Source organism: Olea europaea, chromosome 18 (genome assembly GCF_002742605.1).
Source record: "Olea europaea var. sylvestris chromosome 18, O_europaea_v1, whole genome shotgun sequence".
Lineage (NCBI taxonomy): Eukaryota > Viridiplantae > Streptophyta > Magnoliopsida > Lamiales > Oleaceae > Olea > Olea europaea.
Window position 1 is genome coordinate 30,979,169 of NC_036254.1, and position 24,672 is coordinate 31,003,840.

General features: G+C 33.5%; 1 protein-coding gene across 1 annotated transcript; it reads right to left on the reverse strand.

Annotated features, from left to right (window-relative positions):
- Positions 1-2,105: 2,105 nt before the first annotated feature.
- Positions 2,106-4,633, reverse strand: LOC111366573. Its single transcript, XM_022987301.1, has 10 exons — positions 4,337-4,633; positions 4,119-4,256; positions 3,769-3,957; positions 3,558-3,695; positions 3,359-3,477; positions 3,149-3,281; positions 2,936-3,065; positions 2,784-2,863; positions 2,557-2,688; positions 2,106-2,465 (listed from the first exon to the last, which is right to left on the reverse strand). Exons 1-10 carry the CDS (start codon positions 4,517-4,519, stop codon positions 2,283-2,285), a joined length of 1,425 nt encoding a protein of 474 aa, XP_022843069.1. The 5' UTR covers positions 4,520-4,633; the 3' UTR covers positions 2,106-2,282.
- Between the last annotated feature and the right edge of the window lie 20,039 nt (positions 4,634-24,672).

Sequence of the window (24,672 nt, forward strand, 5' to 3'; positions counted from 1 at the left end):
TTTTTTTTATTTAACTCTTTTAGTTTTTTTAATTTTCTAATCAACTAATGAATCTATCCTCTAGGCGCAATTGAAATAAAAAGTTAGGGATCGTGTGTGCAAAAATTAAAGGTTTGGGCATACTTTGCAATAAATTAAAATGTTTGAGATCCCACCTGCAATTTTCTATTTATAGATTTAATATTAATTACGTTTCCCTTAACTTACGACTTGATGCTATGTGATATATATGGTAGACTAAGATGGCCGACCAAGCGAAGGCAATAGCCCGACCACCAGTGTAATTGATCGATCGCTACTATGGTTGATCGACTACCATGATGATCGATAATTCACTAGGAAGCTTGATCTACCACCATGACTCGCTACCATTTGAATATCCTTCTTGTAAATTGAAAATCACCCAACGGTTATCACTGATCCTTCTAATCACTTAGTGGGTGGAAGTTGATCCCTACGTATGTGAGTGGAAAACGCCTAGTAAATGGACATTAACTACTGGACAAGTGGATAAAAATCGCTTAGTAATTACAAGGTACTAAGTACCTATAAATACTCCAAAAGCATGCCGGGCATGGGGGACTTTTACCTTTTTACATTAATTTTCTAGCTTTCCCTTCTAGCCCACTTTTAGGTCATTTATCCTTCACTTAAATCCGATAACTAATTTTCATGTCGGAGGTACAACGAGAGAGATAGTCCCAATCTATTCTTGCAGGTATCTCATTTTTCACTGAAGTAGTAGAAATCATCTCGCTCCATCAAGGAAGCCGAAAGGTTGTCTCCTTATTATCTCATTGGCGCCATTTGTGGAAATGTTTTGAATATAAAAGCTATGTTGAAAAGGTGAACTATGAGTGATACGCGGTTGGTCAAAAATACAATAGAGTTGAAGTTTATCACCCAAGGTCAAAACCTGTCGTCGCAGCCTAAATATGTAACACAAAGTCAAATTAGCGTTCTAGAGATACGATTAGTAGCCAAGATGACTCTTTTGCAAAATCAAGCTTAGAGAGTGGCCGACCCATCTCTTAAATCCACTAGAAATTCGACCACAAGATACATGTTGTCAACCGCCCCTTACAAACGGTTGCCCCCTCAGTTACTCTGCCAATGGTAGTAAACCTAAGGTCTCATGAAGTCACACATCCGTAAGTTCCGCATCCTATGGTAGACTTGGAACGAAGATGGAGGAAATGATGGCCCAAAAAATAATTGATGTACTGTCAAAGAGAGATGATAGACATAGGAAAATGGTTCTGGAAGAAGATCTTTTCGCACGAGAGATCATGGCAGTTTCCCTATCAAAAGGCTTCAAACAATCGATAATAAAGGCATATGACGGACTCATGGATCTGCTTATTCACATGCGAGCTTTGTTGATTTTATAAGACTATATGCAGTTCCAAGTGTAAAAATGTGTTGATCATTTCCACTGACGCTAAAAAGAGAGGCTAGAAACTGGATAGCTACTCTGGTGCCCTGGTCTATCAGAATTTTTGATGAGCTCTCTACAAAATTTGCGGCATATTTCTTGAGTAGCAAGAGAAAGACGAAGACAACCACTGGGTTGATGCATGTTATTTAAGAGAAAGATAAGCCTTTACAAGATTATTAGGCCAGGTTCAATCGGACTACATTTGGCATAAAGGACCTCCAAATGTCAATCGTGTTAACGCATTGATGAATGGGACGCGAAATAGGAAAGATTAGCAGCATCCCGGTTGGTAGCATTTGAAATGTTCATGAATACTTTACAACATCTGGAGGCAAGATACATTGTAGGTGGCTAAAGTGGTGGTGTATAAGCTTGCCAAATCTAGAGTTAAACTTAGAAAAATTCTAGTCTCCCTCACAAGGTAACCCAGTAATAATGCAAAACTCCTCCATGAAAATTCTTAAACGCTCACTGCCCTTGACATTTCGTCAGCATTCGGCTGCTTGGCCTTTCTTAGTAAGATTTGATGTATAAGCTGATGGTTTAAGATTATATTATAGGTAAATTACGTCCAATGTTAGGTACTTGGAAAAGATCGAGAGTACATTTAGGAAAATGAAGAAAAACTGCTATGAAGAAACTACTATTACCCAGTTTATGAAAAAAGAAGTCATAAGTTGATTCAATAAATAGATAAATTACAGACACAGTTGACTTGGTCACTATACTTTGAGAGACTCAACGTCATTGTTCTCTTGTAATGTGGTCATGCAACAATGGCATGACCAAAGATAAATAGTGAAAAAATACAATTATAACACCCTTCTCCAATTAAGTGACTCCTTCAATATAAAAGCAAAGCAGCAACAACTGCAACGGCAATAGTTACAAGAAGAAAACTCTTGATGCACCTCGGGCTTGGGCCATCAGATACTCGTCTCAATAGCATCTTGCAGTGCTTCTCTGCATCCTTCAATGACGCTTGATCAGCAGCATTCACCCCACTAGACAACAACACCTTCTCATTCTACAAGTTCATTAATACGAACAACTTAGAAAAATTAATGATTATTTTTATGAAAGCCTCAAACGCGACCATTTTTATGTACTACTATTACTTTCACCGGGAAATTCCTTAAGCTCTCCTTCAAGGTATCTAGAGTTGGATGTTCATAGGAGATTGTCTTCCACTCATCCGATAGTTTTTTGAGAATAACACTTCCTTCGAGATGTTCTAGGTATATGTTGTCCTATTCCAATAATTTTGTGAAGAGATCAACAACAGAGTTCAGGTCGATTTTTGAATAAGAAACAATGTCAAAAAATGAAAAAAAGATTTGCGCACCAATTGTTGGCAGCAGTCGGGGTTCTGAGTTAAACACCAAACAAATAAGTCACTTGCCTCTTGTGATAGATCAGGAATTCCTGCAAAATTATTTCAGCATTATTCACTCTGTCTCTTGTGCTCCACAAGAAAGCACAGAATTTATCTTATACCCTCTCCAGCTGCTTTGATAGTAAACATCATTATCTTCTGCGTTATTTGCTTAACCTCTTCGCTTCCAGGAGTAACCGCAATGGCTACCTCTTTCAAGGTGGGATATACAGCTTGAAACCTCTCGGTTGCCTAAGTAAAACAAATGGCACAAGAAATCAATTTTTTTTAAGTAATGAACGTATCAGAAGAACAGTTACACCATAAGCATTCACCTTTGATCGTGCTGACAGATCTGGGAAAGCCACCCTGATGAGCAGCTCGAGAGCTGAAACAGGGACCAGACGCTCTCCTCTTCTAACTGAACCATTTACAAGAATAGCACGAGCCCTTGGGAAAGATATAATCCTGAAATAAGGATTCAAAAACTTCAGAGAATGTTAATGAGGATAAATAGTTATAGTGGACGGATCGAGAGCACTTACCACTCCACCACCTGTAGAATCAAGTCTGTAGATGAATCCGATATAAAGTTACTATTAAGCTTAGGGAAGAGAAAATGTGCCCACATGAACATTCCATCTACCAAATCCGATTGGCAAACCTGAAAATTTCAATTTCAATTCCAATTCAGGGAGAAATATTGAGGAAATTGAAGAAAGAAAATAACAAAAATATTTATACCTGAATGATTAGCCACACCAAGACTGGAAGCTTATCTTCACCTTCGTATTTAGGATTCTCCTTGAGAATCGGCAACAGACTGATCAAGACATCAGGTTGGCATCTCAATATCATTGCCAAAACCATGAAGATGGCAACCTTAGGCGGAGAAATTAAACAATAGTGAGTCATAAGCTAGTTGAGATTTTTAAAACAAATTCTAAAAAGCCACCTGAGATCTGGAAGTTGCTTGCTGAACCACCTTATTTGATCTCTTCGTAGCCCCCTGATGAAGGAAAAGGTCATCAATAAGGTTATCCAGTGACCACAGAATAAAAGAACCCAGTGCCTCTGAGGATAAATGGTTAAGCCAATCCACCGAGACCTTGTAGACGTCTTCAGGTAGGTTAGAAAGAGGGACCTGTTTATGAACAGCAAAATTATACACATTCAAAATGAAAAAAGTTCCAGACACAACTCTCTCTGAAGGGGTAAACACGGTCAAGAATCAAATGTATATGTTGAAATACTCTATCCACTCAAAACATGGGAAAATGGGTGAAAAACGAAAAGAAAACTCACATCAGCCATTTTGGCAACAGACGATGCCTTGAGTATCTTTATCCATGGAAACTTAGATGTGCTAACTTTCGAAAATGCAGCTCCGAAATAATCTGCCAGTCGCATCAGTTGTATTTCCTGCTTTGTATCATACCGTTCCTTCATCAAAATAACGAGAAAATTAAAGATTTTCAATTTATCTTCAAACTTTCACATAATGAAACACGAAAAAAACTTACTGTTATGTCAAGAAGGAAAGCTACAAGTTCGGAGGAATTGATCTTAGCAGCAGCCTCGACCACATTTAGCTTCGTCTTCTTTACTTTCTCCATGACCAAGTCATTATATACAACAGAAGCAGAATTCTCTTCGATCATTTCTATCTTTCCATTTAAGGCTACATCTTCTCTTTCACAATCCATTATTTTTGCACTTATACTCCAAAAAGGAATGGAATCAAGAAAGTAAAGTGTCTTTCTACAACGACTTTTAGTATTTGGAGAAATTAATGTAGCTGAGCTGCCATCGACGGGAAAAGAGAGAGGTGGTGGTGGAGTGGGAGGAAGAGGCGAGTTTAAATAGGTGATATTGGAGGCGCGTGGTTCCACGTGTATATTAATGGATTTTGTTCTGTGTTTACGGTTCTGCCCTTTGTACGTGATGGCCACCAGTTTAGGTGGGCGTGGGTGTCTTACTCCTTGAGAGTTTTATTTAGCATTAGGAATTAAAATACATATTTTAATTTAAATCAAAGTCAACGATCAATTTTAATTTTATATCTTATGAAATTCATAATTTTTTAACTACACATTTCATCAAATTTTATCAAAATCTACAAAAATTTAATTTTAATCACCATCAAACAGGAACTGAATTTTGGAAGAAATTATCATGGAAATGAAAGCTTATTGTTAAATCTTTATTGAAGAGATTTTGGATATGATTTATTTAGCAAATTTTTTTATAGAAATATTAAAAGTATATGATATATTTGGAATACTCTAGTAAATCCTGCAATGAAATGACTAAAAGAGAAAAGAGAATTTATCTTATGAAAATCAAATTTATATAGAATGTGCCGTATCGACACTCTATTTTTATTTTTTTTTTAATGTGAAAGAAAGCTATTAACACATGATTCAATGGTAAATGTGAACCACATAATAGATAAGAATATAAGTTGTAACCAATTGAAGAAGTAATCTTGAATCCAAATATTCGGAACATAAGAATTCGTCCACTTGCATGACTCATGTAGAGGCGAGCGCTAGTTTCAATAGTGATTGAAAAAATAACACAAAAATAGTAAAACCTATAAAGAAAAAAAAAGGTGGTTTTCAAGATTATTACCATTTAATAATATGGATAGAGTGAGAACGAAGAGAAAAATTTGTAACTCTCGCTTTTTGGTTTTCATTCAATAACCAAATGTTTACAATAGAGAATAAATGCACAAACCAAGAAAGAAACGACGAGTCTCTAGCTGTGCAAGACTTAAGATCATCTAGCACGAGAAAGATACAAATGAAATCTTATACCGGAATGATTTTAAAATGGGGGAGCTTGGACGCTTATTTATAGTTGGAAAGCATGTTTGAGATTACCAAAAAGCCCCAAGAGCTAGCATATAAAAAAAATGACGTAACATGCGTATCATAATTATGTAAAATAATTCAAAATAAGAGAAAATAAAACACTAACCCAAAGACAATAAATTAGAAGATTTGCCACTTATATTTTAAATAATACGTTGGAATTTTGAAATGTGCATTTTACATAAAAAAAAATTAAATAGAACAAATTTATTTTACATTTCTTTTACAAACTTGCCAACATTTTACATTAACAATTTTACAATTCTTTTACAAATTTCGAAAAATATTCTCAACAAAAACAATTGAAATATTTGGAAGGATAGTCAATCAATTTTTGAACCATCAGAAATACCAATGGCACTTAGTAATTATCAGAAGTAATGGAGGGTGAAAATGGTATAAAATCCAGATGGATTCTCTGTGTGGGATTTAGCTAATCTGCAATTATTATGCGAAGGATTCAGATAATCTTTCATTAAATTTGCTAATCCTATTCAAATCTGTACACAGCACTGCCAAATAAAAGTCACCCAGTCTTGGATTACAAATGGAGACAATACAGTGTTTACTTAGGTAAATTTAGCAAGTGGTCCAATTAGAAAGAAGTGGATATTAATTGGTAAGTGAATATTAAATTGACATTAATGGTAAATTAATTGTTTTAGGTATGTTAATTATGATAATTAGAAAGAAGTCAAATCATTTTGTTTTTCCAATTCACACAATTTGAAATCAGATTTACTTAGTCCCCGTTTGGCAAAAATTATAAATTATTTGTGTACGATCAAATTTCATTTTTAACTACATTTTAATGGATTCACAAGTACTTTGCACTTATTCACCAGTCATTTCAATCTATTTATAAATTAAATCATTTATAAATTATTTCCCATAGTAGACTTAGTGCTTGTTTGGTAAGAATTTTGTTAATTGATTTTTTGACCGTTAGAGATAAAGTAGATTTTACCTGTGAAAGAAGAATTCAAAAATAACGGCTGAAATAATGAAATAACAGTTAAAAAATTGATTTTAATTGAATTTGAAGTATATATCTAGTGTCAATGGCTTTTCATTTTACGGTATTCAAATTTCTCTTAGGACACGTTTGGCACATTTGTGGAGATGATAGCACAATTGATAAAATTAATTTTTTCAGATTGTTCAGTACTATAAATTACTTACCAATAAGCCAATGATATTTTGGTTGATCTGAACGTAAATATTTACAGATATACAGTGACAAAGATTGTTGGATAGTGAACATATACGAACATTTTATTCATAATAGAGAGTATTTTGACTCATTGTATTATTTTTTCCAATTTATATTTAATAATTTCTTTTCATATTTTATCTAACATAATATTTTTATATGTTAACATCCAATCAATTCAAATGTAATTTGAATAATTTAAATTGTAGAGTATTAGAATTTATAATGTATTAAATGCAATCATTGAAGATTAAGAATAGAGAGTAAGCTTGAATCTCTAAATTTGGAGAGCCAAATTCACTTTCTATTTTAAATTTTTTAAATAAAGAGTTTCTTGTAACTCATTTTTAAACAATGACTCTCTAAAATAAAATGTATTTTATATTTAGATAGTCTTTCGAAAGTGCTCTAACAATTGTACTTGAAAAGTTCAATAAAGCAAAAATTTCAAGTGGAAAATAATGTAGAGAAAAATTCATGACTAAGAAGTTAAGTATCACCCATTTCAAAACTAATAACAAATGTTTCAAATTTCAAAAAATAGATATTTGTAAAAATTTATTTATGATTTAATTAATTAATTAATTACATATTTTAAAAACTAAATATATTTAGATCACAGATATATACAATTTGTTCACAAATTAACGATTTAGTTAGTCACATATTATTTTTTAATCATAATTCAAAAATTTTATAGATTACAATTTGTTTATCGGTCACAAATAAAAAATTTATAAATCACAATTTATTTATCGATCCCAAATCACAAATATTATAAGTAACAATTTATTATATAGTCACAAATTATTAAATTATCAATTATAAATTAATAATTTTTTAGATCACACAACATTTCTTAGTCATAATTTATCTCTATCATTCATCACATATTGTTTATTGGTAATATATTTAAACAATTTAGCGGTCACAGTTAACCAAATAATTTGTGACCAGCAATTGCGACCACCATCTCACCACTACCTCTAGCAGCACCACCACCACTACCTCCTAACAACAACACCACCACAAACATCCTCACCCCAACCCACCCCACCCCACCCCACCCACTACCACAACCATTGCTAGACCACTGTCGCCGCCAGATGAATCACCATTGCCACCACAACCAAACAGCGCCACTATCGCTAGAACCACCACCACTGGCAGTGCTACCAACACCCAAATGATTGCACAACTACACCATAGCAAAATACCACCATGCCACCAAAAATCATATCCAAAAATACCAGATCCAAAATTACCATCACCATCGTCGCCACTGCAGCCACCACCACCACCACAAGCAGCATCAACACCACCACCACACCCCAAGTGGATTCAACAAAACCATCGCCAAGTAGATCTAACTAGAGCCGAAGATGATGTTGCAACTGTAGAAAACCATAGAGGCATGAAACCACCCCAAACTGTTGCATCGTGATGTTGATGATCTCGTATCTTCAAACGCAGGGATGATGCCTCCACCTTTGCTTACTTCGTCTGTGTTTTCTGTTTGTTTCATTACAGTGAATGGGGTACTAAAAAGGGATCAATAAATGGGATGGATCCTGTTTGCTGCTATCGCGTTGCTAGTATAGTGTTGAGGTTGCTCCGCCAACGTAGTCTTCGATGGTGGTTAAGTGATGATCGTGTGACGACGGCAACGAAGCTACTGTAATGGTGTCGAGTGAGATCTCTGCTCAACGTGCTAGCGGTAGTGGTGGTGGCAGTGTGGTGGTGGCAATGGCTAGAGAGATGAGAAAAGTTTGGATACAGAGAGAGGAGAGAATGGAGATGATGAAAGTGATTAGGGTTTTGGTAAGTGTGGTGGGGTATGATGAATGTGTTTATTTAATTTTGCAATATAATTATTAATATTTAAAATATATTAATTAGTTAACAACATGTCTGATTTTTGAAATAGTAAATCTAATATATGATTTATAAAATAGGATCTCTAAATATATTGTTTCCTGTAATTTCCACTTTAAATTAGCCTAGGAGGCATTATTTAGGAGATCCATAAAATGGTTTTTGAGGGCCTATGGTATTGGATGAAGAAGGTGGGTCTTAGATTCAATAAAACATGCTATATTGAAGCGCAAGGAATAACATCCACTGAGTTTCTATGTAGAGTGAACATACCAAAAAATTGCACCCACATAACATAGTTGGATTCAAGAATACGCCAGTAGTGCTAAAGCGTTGATAACAAGAAGAAAAGTGTTGGGAAAATTTACGCCGATTACGTGCATATTCTATGGTTATTTGCGTGAAATCGAAACGTAATTTGGACTTACCAAAATAGGATTTGAGAAACAAAACATAAAAGTTACAGAATGTGGATGCATGGATATGGATTCATCCCTTTCGATTCTTGAACGAAAGCAAATTATTCTTTTAATCGAACCTTACAATATAAACATGCAAACAATGTTAATCATTTCCCAAAATTAAAATATAATCAAAAGAAATCAGAAAACTGTAGGAAGAAAGATGCAAGTGATGAATTTTTGGTCGAGGCAAGTGTTTGACACTTGGTCCTTAAGATGAATTTGCCCCGCATCGGTGCTAAAGGTTTTTTGACAATCATCTCCCAAAATACAACGACCACGTCAAGTCATAGGAGCACTCCAAATGACTTCGACCAGCGAACTTGAACGGAATTCCCTCTCTACAAAGGAAATGCATGAAAATGCTATGGAATTATAAAGGAGAGAATTGCAAGAGGAGAATGAATGGTCAATGCAATTGATGTACCCAAAACCATGTTCATAGGGTTCTATTTATAGATGTAGAAAGGGTGCAAATGAAGTAGTGTGGGCTAAAACATGCATCCTTTCAAAAAGTTGCAACACTTGGCCAAAACCTGCATCATTTTAAAAAGTTGCAACACTTCATTTCTTCCAACTCTGGCCCACAATTTATCATTCATCTAGAATTGGTTTCAAGATTCCAAATATACCACAACGATCTACTCGACGAGTAGAATACGTTGATCTATTTACTTTTGTAATTTGACCATCGGATCAAGTCCGAATATTTGGTCAAAGTTGACACGTAGTCACACCTTTTCATTTTTCACTTTTACACACATTTTCATTTTCCAATTTTTGGTTAATTATTTGAAACAATTCTTACAATCCCCCATATGAATGGAAATTGGATACGCATATGTAAATGCGATGATATGATGCAATGTAGAAAGGGTGTGAAAGAACACTGCATCAACGAAGGTAGCTTCTGGTATTGAACCTCTCTTAGTGAAATATCATCAGACTTACTCGGCTAATTGGTGAACGTGATGTCCTGAACCATTCAACCTTTAGTATAAGCCAAGACAACGATACTCACACAATGTCTTTCCTAAACCGTTTATGGTTCTCATGACTTGGTTCATTTTAGCCCCTGAACCCTTCTTGTTTCTACGAGTGTTTAAAGAATTCAAGCCTTGAATAATTCTTATTGAAGCGACCCCATTTTACACTCACATAGGTGACCTCCTATTAAGAGTATTATGCCCTATTCCACTTGACTTAATGAAGATATGTGAATCATTAAAAGATTATCTTAACCTCTTGTAACTCTGCAGAAAGCACTTTAATATTATCGGAATGAGTTATGAAACTATTTTCCTTAGTGCTTCATGGAATCCTCATAACTTAGTTGTCCCTTTGAACCAAGATCTTGGAATCTCCAGCCAACAAGGTAGGGTTACCATTACAAGGACTCTAACGTAGTAAGCTTTACCTTATTCCCTTCGATATGCAGTATTCTTGATCTCTCTTAATAAATCTCTTTTAAAGGTACCACGAGTTTACATCATTGAGATCAACTACTTAATGGTATTATGTCTATGACTTATGCGTCTAGATCTACCATTACATGTGACTTAGTATCTTATCAAATATTGCTAGCCAACGATCAATTCATTTGATAGATACAAATTTTCGTCACCAAGAAATACTCTTAAGCTTTATCAATTTCCAAATACGGTTGGAGGATTTCTATCAAACACTACACTAGTCAATCACTTTTACTAGTGGATTTCAGAATCATGGGTATTCAATATCATCATTGAAGCATTACCATGTATTTGAACTTTATGAATATTCTTCATATATTCCAATTGTTCTTGAATGTCTAAACAAACGTCATAATCAGCTTTACAACCCATTCCATCCACTTTAGACTTAGTATATATCGTCCTTATAATTAGTATAAGGGTTTTCTATCTTTCTACCTTCATAGATATCGTTCTGTGATTATAAAATAGAAGCAAACGTAACTATTAAACTGAGTTATTCCCACAATTCCTCAATTAGGAATATATATGCAATTTAGTAATATTGCATCCACAAGTTTTGAACTTTCCATTTCAAGTTCACAAGCATTAAATTTAACCCCCACATTCTTGGGTTATACTTGAACTTAGAATTCAGCAACTCTTTTATAGTTCTATTCATTTATCTCTTAGATTATAGCCATATCGAGTGTTTCGTGGAAGTCTAAGTACTTTCAAAGTAGTAGTCGTCAACTTGCATATAACGTACTTCAATCTAATTAATTTTGATCATCAAATTAAATCAATGTCATCATATGGACCAACAATGCTTTTAAAACATATACCAACTTAATTGGTTTCATGATTGAAGTTAAATTCTACAATAAAGAGGACTAAGCATTGCAAGATATGCAACTTATCACATTCGTGAAATTTCACATGATAGTTTCATTTTATGTCAAATAATAAGGTACATATTCACCTTATTCATCATATTCAAACTTGAACGAACAAATTAACAACAAGTTGCAAAGTTGTGTTCTTCAAGAGACACAACTCTGCAAAAGGACACACCTCTTGAATTAATCTCTATGAAGAGACACACCCATTAAAAAATAATCATACTAAAAATCATGATTATTTATATGAAACGACGCACATTTTCATCATGCACCTTTTCATCTAAATTGATTGTGGAATATTTTAAATAATTAAGTTGTTTAATTCTCATAACTAAATAATTATATCCATTAAAATCATCCCACTTAATTCCATAGGATTAAATGAGGCTATCAACATTAATCAAAGTTAGTATAATTTCAACAAGATATAAAAATTTAACCAACTAGAGCATTTTAACCAAAAAGGTCTATCCAAAATCCAAATGCTTGTATGGATTTATCAAATCAATACACTAATCCGCTTCACATGATTGTCATATAGATACCCAACAAAGTTGCATACTTAAAATAAATGCATATTCATGCCATTACCGTTATGGGCATATTTATTAGTTAAAATATGTCTTCTCATGCAAGTAATATATTCAAACGCATAATGATTTGTCATAGTAAGAGAACAAAAGTTATTGGGATGACATACGTATAAATTAAAAGTAAGGAATTCTGCACAAACTATAAATTTTAGTATTACTAGATTTTGACAAAGCCAAAACCAACATGCTTTGAGCAATTAAAATTATCTCAACATGCATCTTTTGCAGGTTTAGTAAATTTATTTCTTGATAACTTTGAATTAAGGCAATTTAAACATGAAGGAACGCAATAGTTAGCATATAAATTCACAATGTCCATGTGCAATTTGACTTTACAAATCAGTTTACATTTATATACTATCTAGACAGATATTTCATGCTACACAACTCAAACGGGTCACACCATTTCAAAAATTAAAAACTGTTTTTAATTTGGAAAAATACATTTTTCCATATAGCATGCATACTATTTGTTTACAAACAGTTAACAAGATTTTACCAACCTTCCCAATCAAAATTCCTTAGGCAACTTCTGACACAAATTATCTTTTAATATAATAGATACACTTTGGATTAAAAGAGTGCCAACAAATAAAACTCATAGATGAGACTACCAACAAATAAAATACACAAACATGTATGCATCGGTTCATGAATATCATATGTATTATGAATTTCACAATTAATTATCATATAATCTGGTGTACCAATTTGAGATTTTCCACTCTAATCTCTGAATATTAGAATTTCTTCTAATAGGTCAAAAAAAAATCTACATTATATGGTGCAGGATTGAATAATATCATATAGTTTGTCCACAAATCAACTTGAATATATTGTAATGAATTCAACATATAAATGAATGATTCCAAGTTATAGAATCACTATTGATTCTGTTATAATATACAGATTTATTACGCATGAATTTTTCTAATTAAAATGTTGTAATAGAATATATTTACCAGAATCATGATACGTCAAAATTCTGTCTTATAATTTTATTCATGCAGTATCTTGATTTCAATTGCAAATAAAATATAATATGCATAAGAAAATTCAACTTAAGATTGTTGGGGAAATTTACACCGATTACGTGCATATTATATTCACAAAAGCATACCGGTTATTTGCGTGAAATCGAAACGTAATTTGGACTTATCAAAATAGGATTTGAGAAGCAAAACATAAAAGTTACCGAATCTGAATGCTTGTATATGTATTCATCCATTTCGCTTGAACAAAAGCAAATTATTCTTTTGATCGAACCTTGCAACATAAACATGTAAACAATGCTAATCATTTCCCGAAATCAAAATATAATCAAAAGAAATCAGAAAACTATAGGAAGAAAGATGCAAGTAATGAATTTTTGGTCGAGGCAAGTGTTTGACACTTGGTCTTTAAGATGAATTTGCCTCGCATCGGTGCTAACGAGTTTTTGACAATCATCTCCCAAGATACAACAACCACGTCAAGTCATAGGAGCATTGCAAATGACTTCAACTAGTGAACTCGAATGGAATTCCCTCTCTACCAAGGAAATGCATGAAAATACTATGAAATTAGAAATGAGAGAATTGCAAGAGGAGAATGAATGCTCAATGCAATTGATGTACCCAAAAATCATGTCCTTAGGGTTCTATTTATAGATGTAAAAATGGTGCAAATGAAGAAGTGTGGGCTAAAATATGCATATTTCGAAAAGTTGCAACACTTGGCCAAAACCTGCATCATTTCGAAAAGTTGCAACACTTCATTTCTTCCAACTTTAACCCGCAATTTCTCATTCATCTGAAATTGATTTCGAGATTCCAAATATACCACGACGATATACTCGACGAGTAGAATAAGTTGATCTATTTATTTTTGTAATTTGACCATTGGATCAAGTCCGAATATTTGGTCGAAGTTGACCGTAGTCACACCTTTTTATTTTCCACTTTTACACACCTTTTCATTTTTCAATTTTTGGTTAATTATTTGAATCAATTCCTACAAAAAAGTACATCAAATAGAAGTTATCATCTTTCAAAAGAGGTTTTCTTAATCCAAGTCAGCAAATGTGCCAAGTCATAGGCAGGATAAAACATGAATCTGAATAGAAAGACAAATTAAATAAGGATCATGAATTTTTCCCACATGAACAATAGTGATCAAGTCGGTCGGTAACCTCAGGAGCAAGGGTACGAAGGTAGTCATTTGCTGCGAGAAGGCCATCTTCATGAGCAGCTTCATCTTTAATAATTGACTTTGCCCTATATACGCTTATGGCCACGTACAGAAACTCAATATCAAGCTTTGAGCCTTTCATCTCAATGAATAATACTATCTGTAACACAAGTGATTCTTAGATTTTTAAAAATTTGTATTTAACTAAATTTTTCTCTATATTCCTTTTATTTCGTAGATTACTCTTAAGTTCTTCGCACAAGTTCTAACAGCTAACAAAAATGAATGGGTTAAGTTAGCTAAATTTGATTTGATGAAGAAACGAATCTAAAACGAATGATGTTAATAAGGGGCGGAGCCATGTTGGGACAAGTACAGGCATATTCCCGCACTGAATTTTTAGGTCCAAACTTTTTTTTTTTTAATAATTATTATGCTTGATTTTAGGCATAGGTTGACTTGGACTTCATGATTTATAGGCATATCTCATGATTTTGCTTGATTTTAGGCATATGTTGATTTAGACTTCACTTGTCAAAATATGAAAATTTGCAAAAAACACGTTTAATTATAAACTATGTCATTTTTAATTTTTGTTTTATAGTTTTATCATCATTAAATTCATGACCAAAACTCAATATTTGACGTGGATTAAATTATGTCCGCATTGAACAAATTTCCTGACTCCACCCTTGATGTTAATGGAGACTAGTGTAAGTTAATGAAATTCAACCAACAATGCACTATCCAACGATCAAACTCTGTTGAATCATTTCTCAAATTCAAAATTCTGTAAGATTTTTATAGTATTTTCTAAACTCATTCAATTATTTAGGCACACAACTGAACACTCAAATCACGTGTCAAAAGTTGTTCCCAAATACATTGAACGCAGCATATGATAAAAGACATAATTTATACGACGGAACTTCAAATGTCTTGATTCCCCAAAGCTAATGGATAGAGGACTCATAGGGTATTCAAACCCATTGGTCTCATCCAAAAAAATTGTAGAATTCAGTTCGGGACGACGGTTTGAAAATCTTTTATACTTTACATTTTTACATGTCCAAATTTACAAACTCAATCATATTTTGATGCCAAATCTTATGCTAACAGATCATACTAATATGATTTAATAAATATCAATTTAAGAGTTATATGAAAATCTAGTTTTATGTCCGAATGGAGTACAACTTAAATTGCAAATGATCTCATAAATCCATTGTCTTAGTCTAAACTTTAAAACCACATTAAAGTAAATACTATGCATGGGAATCTTGGACTTTGATTTGATTTCCATTCCTTGACTTTTCACAATCCATGAGATTTTCATCAATCCGTGATCATTTCTCAATCTGAAAATTTTCATAAGAGTATAAAGCCTCGTAAGAATTTCATAAGTACAATCCCCTTTAAACAAATATGTATATTCACATGTAAAGCATAAAAACTTCATAATATAGACATTTTCATGTAATTGGATTACCGATGAAATTCTTGATTTTGAATATATGACCATAAAACTTTAACGTTTACGGTTTATAACTTGAAATTAGATTTATACACATAAAATGCATAGACATTTATCGAGAAAATCAACTTGCACCACTTAACTTGTTCGTGATATGAAAATGAAAAATCACTTGCCTTAAATAATCCAATTTATGATAAAATATTCTTATTATTTTTCATTTAGTGGATAAGATAAAATTAACACAATTTAGGAGAAATGAAAAATGAAATTCGAATTTGAGGAGAATGAGATAAAAAAATGATTTTCTCCTTCTTATAACCTTCTTCTTCTTTCTCTCTCTCTCTCTCTCTCTTCTTCTTCTTCTTCTTCTTTTTTTCTTTCCTAAAAACTAAATAAAAAAGTTATAATAATCATAAACCTTGTTAAATTGAGTATTGACGTGAGAAGTTGAAAAGCTTTAAACCCAAAAATTATTCTTACAAATTTTTATGAAAAAAACTACATGGTAACTCAAACTTGGATTGTAATCTTTGAGAATCATGTAGGGGACTATTGTGCTACAACCCAGTTACTGTTAACACAATAGATTAAAATTCATTTAAACTTAAATGGATTAGATCTTTGAATTTTTAATCAACCAATGTATTTGAGCTTTTCTTTCATTACTTGGGCCGAGCCTCCAAGGATCATTTCTTGAATGGGTAAAACCAAACAAAGTAAGCAAAACAAACCTGTGTACCTTACACTACCACTTTTAGACTCAAGAAATAAATGTGGTCCTAAAGAGCTTCAAAATCTATAGGAGTTGAGACCTAATATCCAAAATTTGTTGTCCAATTTGCTATCTGCCTGACACATTATTTTAAATTAGCATATCCAATTTTTCTCTCATTGCCACATTTGCTTAAAATTAGATGACACTTTAATGTAAAATCACGTGCCAATTATTTCTGAAGAATTTAATATGCTTGAAGCATAATTTAGGTATTATCATGAGGGAGAGTTAACACATGTTGCACTCTTTTTCAATTGGCCAAAGTTTTGTTCCATTGAATTTTCTTGATAATGTTTTTAATGAAACAACTTTTGTTGGCGTATTCAAAAGAATAATGTACTATTTTTCCTTCATTACAATTTTTTCACAGGGTTTTCCTGATAAGATTTTAACGAGGCATATTGTTTGTGTAATAAATGTTCATAACATACGAGGTATTTACCTTCATAATAACTCTTATATATACGAAACTATCGAAGACATCAAACTATTTTTTGAATCATCGTGTTACTACACTCATTAAAGGTTGATGTTATTTGAAGATATTGACGTACAAGATATCAATATTGAAAACATTGACATACAAAACATATATCGCTTGATATGAGAATTGAAATTATGAAGAATAGCTGTACTAGTTTTCCTTTGATTATTTTTTGTCCCACTGGACATTTTTACAAGGTTTTAACGAGGCAGTATTTTATTACTCCAAATTATTTGTACTTTTTTTAATTTGTTGGCACTTTTGTCCCATCAAGTTTTTTTTGCCAAACAATATTTCAACAAGATATTTATTGTGTAAATAATCACTCAGGGGATATTATAAATATAGTAGTATTTATAAATGATTTTTATATCCTTGTAAACCTTATTCATTATGATTGTTGTATCCCTTGTAACTCTAATTCTTTCCTATAAATATGTGACTTTGGTTCTTAATAATATAAATAAGTTTATTGGTTTCTCTTTATTTTTTTCTTCTAGTTTATAACAGATTGAATGAAATTGGATTATATGGTTGTTAAATTACATAGGTGAAATCTGAATTCTTAACCACTGAATTCCAAAATTTCCTCACAAACTATTCAAATTAAATTAAATTTAGAATAATTTAGTAGAAACATAAACTATTGAATTTGATAATTGGTTACTAAATAAATTTAGATTGAAGTTACATTAGGATAAAATTAGTAGTAAATATACATAGTTCCTGTGGGCTCGATACTAGACTTCACTGTTATATGGCTTGTCACAATTCGTACAATTAATCAATTTAAATGTCTTTTAAAAAAAAATAAAAATACCAACAAATCAAAAGTTCCGCATATGATCAGCTAAGCAATTGACGCTTTGCTCTCCTTTAATTCTTAATGTTCCCAACAATTATTATTTTTACATCTATTTACATGTTTATAATTAGGGAAAATGATTTACTTTGTATAATATTTTTTAAAATTTAGCGTTTAACTATTATACAAGATATTTATTTCAGCATAATATGAGATAGAATAGTTGGTGAGTTGGTTTTGTAATTTTAAATTGGATCCATCATCCAAGATGTTATAGCACGATATCATTAGGATTTAAAATTGGAAAAACGCAATCATATGTTCCCAAACATACATTTTTAGATAAATAAATAAAGAAGTTGGTCAATTCATATTAAAATTTAAAAAAATGAAAAACATAATTTAATTATGTTAAATCTATCTTCTCGAAGGTACCTCTTTTTCCATGGAATCTGAATTTATGCTAACCTTATCCCTTAATTTCATTAATGAAATCTTATTTAAATTATGTGAATTAAAAAAAACAAAATGATTTCGTTTTTTTTTTCTGAGAGCAATGCTACTTACTACTGTGGTAATCGTCCTATATAGCATACACATAACAGTTAGCTAGTTGATGCATAAGTCAATAAAAAATTACCACATTAATGTATCAAATAACTACATGTCATGTGTATGCCATATAAGGTGACTGTCACAGTGAACGATTGTAAATAGCACGATAAACATAAAATTCATACAAATTGTCTTCACCGAACTATAATAAACACTCACATACCAATTAATTACTTGTAAACTATAAATTCAAAATACCTATATAACAAACACAGACAAAATAAGCCACCTAAGTATCCACTGTATCGTCTCCATATGTAATCACGACAGGGTGGCTTTTCTGCTGCTATTAATTAGCCTATTGTGTATAAATTAAATTAGGTTTAACAAATTTAATGAAAGATAATCTGAATACTACACAAAGGACTGGATCCCATTTGGATTTTGTTCTATTTTTATCCTCCATATATAGCTTCTGATGATTATTAAGTGCCACTGGTTCTTGAGAATAATCACTCAATTTCAATCCATTCTTGAGAGTAATGGCAGGGCGTTCATGCACAATGCTCATCTTTTTTGTGCTTTTCCTCCTGACATTATCGAATATGGCTGAGGTAATTAATAATATAAATCAGTCCTTTTGCAATTTGCTTCTATCATTTCATTAACCCTTTTTTATTATAAAATTTGACAGGAATATAATAACCTCAAACCTGAAGGTATAATTATTATATGTTATTTCTTAAATTTGAATAGCCGTTTAGAACCCGTCAAGAATCTGACAAAAGTGTGAATTTAAATCGAATAGATTGTGAACCACGATGCTCACACCGATGCTCGGCCACTTCACATAGGAAACCATGCATGTTCTTCTGTCTCAAGTGCTGCGCCAAGTGCCTGTGCGTGCCACCAGGCACTTACGGCAACAAAGAAACATGTCCTTGCTATAACAACTGGAAGAATAAAGAGGGAGGTCCTAAATGCCCTTAAACCGGCAGGCCTCGTCTTCACTTGTTTTAGATGATTCGAATAATGTCGTTCTAATTGTACTTAAGAATTATTCAGGCATTAGAATTTGTACTTAAGACATATGCAACGTTTGCAATATGTCTAAACTTAAGTTCAGTTAGTTTTCATTGCACCCGTTTAATTATCTAGTTGATTAGTAACTGCTTCACTTGTTTCATATATATGTGTGTGTGTGTGTGTGTTGGAAAAAATGGTTATGAAATGGGTCAACTTTGAGTGGGACCCACCTTTTAATTAATACGGGACCTAGCATATTCACGTTCTACTCCACGAGATTATTAACGTGATATATTTATTTATCGAAAACCATTTAAAATTGAATGAAATATTAAATGTTAAAGTAACTCACATAAACTAAGTATTATGAAAGAATTTGATTTTTCAAACACTTATCCCACATAGGAAAGTTAGAAAACTTTGGTGTGGTTTATAAGGTGAAAGTTTGGAATTGAGTTTGGGCCCCAAGAGGTACCAATAGTCTTTGGAAGGGGGAAGACCTATATTCTATTGGATTCGGTCATAGACCCACACACGCGCGTTGCCATCCGACCGGTCGGCACGACACGTGTCCAAGTCGGTGCAGGTGCAGGTGCGGGTGCGGATGGACCTTTGCACTATAGCAACTTTTTGGACAAAAAATATTTAAAAATCTGGACCAAATTGTAAACAAACAAATTCTTGGGTACATTATGAAATTTAAATTTTGGCTTATTCCGGGTGTTTTATTTACTTAACAGACGCGACTTTTAAAATAGAACATCAAAATTACAACATCAGTCTGTAAAGGTATCTTTTCTATACCATTCAGACAAGCTTAAGCCGACCACAGAAACGTATATTGATGGGAACCTGTTTTGCTCATTTTCTAGAGTGTGACGAGATCACGATACAACCACAACTGATTCACTTCTTCCTTCTGAGATAGGTTTGTCAGCCGAACGACGAAGAAATGTGGTTTTATGTGGCTGGAAGGTATGTGAGGTTCTCCATCTCCGAGTTCTGTTTAGTCACAGGCCTAAGATATCATGGACAGTGTGATACACAAATGTATGACAATAGAACATCAAAATTGAAGGGAAAATACTTTTCTCAAAGTGGATAATGTAACACATGAAGACATCAATCCACATTCATCTCCGCGTGTCAAATGTCGGACTTGGATCTTGTCGAAGCTCTACCAGATGATGACGTTGCTCGGATGGATGCGTTGTATTTTTTTCACTGCCTATCTCTTTCCTAGAGATTACAAGAAAGTTGTTGACAACTACTTGTTTCCCCTAGTTGAGGACTTCGATGTAATGAACAGATTCCCATGGGGTAAATTATTATTTGACATTACCTTAGCTTTACTGAAAGATGGGTTGAGTAGGAGAACTCCACATTACAGGCTACGAGGTATGTTGGTAGCCTTTTAAGTATGGATTTATGAGACTTTTCCGAGTCTAGATGGAATTATTGTCACACGAACATCGAAGACACATCCCCGGATCATGAATTGGATGGCAGATGAACAATCTTCTACTGCTAAGTTGGAAGGAGCTGACTGCTTCGCAAATGTTGACGTAATACATCAGTAAGCCTTGTTACAAGTATACTGAACTGTTATGATTACACTTTTACTAATATAAATTTTTGCATATTGTGATTTGTGACTTGGAATCATCGGAAACGAAAATGGCCATGCCATATATGAACAGTGTCCAGTACCAGAAGCCGATTCAACCGGACTTGTTAAGTGAGAGCCGCAGGAAAAAGAGGACAAAGAAATCAGCCGGCAATGCTAGTGCTAGTGGAAAGTCAACGATCCTCTTAACGGACTGTATGGGACGGCCTAATGTGTCGAACGACGATGATGATTTCGTTGATCCTCTACCACGACGTCAAGACTCACCCCCCGTGAAAAATCTCCAATTGATGAAGCACCGTCAGCTGCCCATAATTCTCCAGATGAACCATACCCTCACATGCCACAATGGGTTAATGTAAGTGGATGTAATTATTTTTTTGAAATTAGCGAACACAGATCAATGTCTTAGGTCACATATTACCTTTTTAAAATCATTGGTCATAGATCACTGTGATGTAGGTCACATATCCACTACATATTCATCACAGAACATATTTTTCCTAAGTCACATATAACCTTTTTTTTCCATACAACTGGTCACACTTGTGTTGTTATGGTGTTATGACAGGCATATGATGATTTGAGGATGCAAATATGCAAACTGCAATCGGACAATAAATTGTTGAATAGGGAGCTCGCTGAAATCAAGTCATAGATGTCATGCTTCAATGATGTGCACTCTACAAAAATGAACTCCATTATCCAAATGCAAGGTGTCTTAAAAACTAACTTGATGGAAATTCAAACTAACGTGCAGTTTCTATCTGAAACTGTGTCAGTAATGATATCTTCTTCAATGGAAGAGATTATGAGACAGTTTAGTGAAAAAAACAAAAGATCGAGGCACAGAAGTTCACGGAGTTGGAGACAAGGGAACTCATGTTGCTAAAGGCTCTGATAAGACCGACAAGGTACTTACATGATATTTACACATTTCATTATACACACTATGGTCACATTGACATGCCAAGTATTCTTATTCTCCAAGATAAAGGTGCAAATAGAGCAGCCAAATGTTGGCAGGAAAGGGAAAGGTAAGAAAGACCCAAGTGAAGACATTGGTATTCCCTATAGTCTTCAACCACCATCGTTCGATTTGGGGATTGGTTATACGCAACCTGATGATGTATACTCTGAAGACATTCAGAAACAGGTAGATTCCATTATATCTGACGTGTTGACGGCAACCAAACGTGTTCAGGTAGAGGTATTCACAAAGCCACTATTAATTCTGTACTTGTTACAGATCAACTGCATGCCAATAATAGAAAACTTTAAAAGGTCACAGATCATTCAAAACTTATTCACATGTAGTTTCTATGTCTGATGTGAACCTAACAAGCTTTTACAACAATATACAGGGATCCACGTCTCCTGATGGTCATTCTGAATTACTAGTCAAACGGGTTTCGAGGCCCGCAAGGATACTGCAGTCTCCGTTCATTGTTGGAAAAGGTAAATTGTTCAAACATGATGATCATGTCATAGTTTTTGAGCATTTCAAAGGCGACGTTGAAGAAGTTGACAGATCTACGTTCATGAGTTGGTTCCAAAGGGGTTTCAAACCCAAAAACAAGTACGTACAATTTGTTTATATCTAAGAATGTAACTTAACAATTCATAGTAGTGCAACACTCAATATTCAATTTCATGTTTGTAGGAAAAAGTTTAACGACGAGGACGACAAAATCAAACTTGCATTCGTCATCAGTTCATTCCCAGTTGGTCACAAGTCATGGTTCTACAATCTTATATACACAGAATCGTCTTTGAATAGCACGGTACAATAAAACCACATTATGCTCTTACATATCCACAGAGTGGCCACATATTTTAACTTCTTCACTTACATGTCATTCTTGGTCACACTTTCATATATTGGTCACATATGCACATGTTGGTCACATTTTCATAGACTTTCCTTTTTCTTTAATGTCATTGTTTCCTTTTATTACAGCACATGGATGCATGCTTCTACTACATTTGTCACCTTGCAAAACATGACAAGAATTTACATTTTAGAGCCACAACAACAAATTCTTGATTTCAACATAAAATAAAAGACATATACCCTACTTTTATGAAGAATCCCCAGGTTCTGATGTCGGAGTTGAGCCTTGTTAATGTCATAACTAGTCACAGCCTACCTTTAAGCACACCTTGGGCTGATGTTGACAATGTGTTCATACCAATGCTGCCCACAAACAAGGCTCACTAGATGCTAGGTGTGCTACAATTCAGAAGCCACACCTTGACAGTGTTCAATTCAGCAGGTAAAACATATCGTGACTGGAAGGTTCTAGAAGGCATTGAATCATATGTGAAAATTTTGCCAGCACTTATGAATGCTTTGGGAATTTCGAAAAAGGTCCCTGATTACGACGGACATGGCTCCAAGGAATTGAAAGTGTATATCGACAATACGCTACCTCAGCAGACAAATGGATAATTCTTAACATATTATGTGTGCTTAACCATATATTTTTTCAATCATAACATTAATTTTTCACTGTTATTTTGCAGTCATGATTGCGAGTATTTGTGATTTTGTACGCTTTATACATCCTTCGTGACGGACGATGTTCCATACCACATAGATTCGACATTAACAAGTGTAGACTGGGTATTGCTACACTACTCTACAAATATCGAGAGATGTATGTGAAGCATACAAAGCAGGGATTAATGGAGGAGAGGATGGTTATAGAATGACATCATATGTGTTAGAAAGATGAAGTGTTAGAAAGATGAAGTTTTAGTTGGTAGCTTTTGTGATCTGTACACACATAACTTTTTGTATTTTTGTCATTGTTTCTCAAGTGGATTGTCTTGTTGCTATATATACGAAATTTTACGTGTGAAATATATGACAACATCACTTTTCAAGTTATAAAATCTAGTAATTGTTTTCCACATGAATTACTTTCGTGAACTGTTATTTTTTTGTGACGGGTTATTTTGGGTTTATATGCATATGGATGGCCACATTTGAAGATTGATCACAGATCATGAGTTGCTTTGCACTGGATCATCGATTACGTAATCACAAATTACTGTACATGATCTTTTATTGTTATAAAATGTCACAGATTACTTAATTTAGTGGTACATAACTTTTTTTTTTGGAAGCCAAATTTAATCATTTTTGTGTTATTGGTCAGAGATAACTCTATTTTGTGTCACATGTCATCACATTATGTCCCAAAACTGTTTGGTGATTACATTTATTTCTTATTAGTCACATTTAAATAGGATTTAGGTTACATGTTCATCATATTTTGGTCACAGAGTTGTTATGAAGTCATATCTCAATTTTTTTTCCAAACCATTGGTCACGTCTTTGAAGTTTGATCACATACATGTGTAAGATTCATTAGGTCACAGTTTTGAATTAGCAATGACCACACAATGCAATAACAGCGTTTATGTGTTTGACATCAGGTCACCGGTCCTGCTATGTGAGGAATAGGGATTCACAGCAAACTAGATTACATATCTTTTGACCATGTCTGAATGATTGTATTAACAAACAAATACTCAGACTCAAATAAGATTTTGCAGACT

What these genes read in the sequence shown, in the direction of transcription:
- LOC111366573 (XM_022987301.1), bottom strand. Translation starts at nt 4,519, where the DNA reads ATGGATTGTGAAAGAGAAGATGTAGCCTTAAATGGAAAGATAGAAATG. An exon ending in TATCAAAGCAGCTGGAGAGG is followed by an intron (nt 2,864 to 2,935) that starts GTATAAGATAAA and finishes ATAATTTTGCAG; the next exon opens with GAATTCCTGATCTATCACAA. An exon ending in CCGACTGCTGCCAACAATTG is followed by an intron (nt 2,689 to 2,783) that starts GTGCGCAAATCT and finishes TTATTGGAATAG; the next exon opens with GACAACATATACCTAGAACA.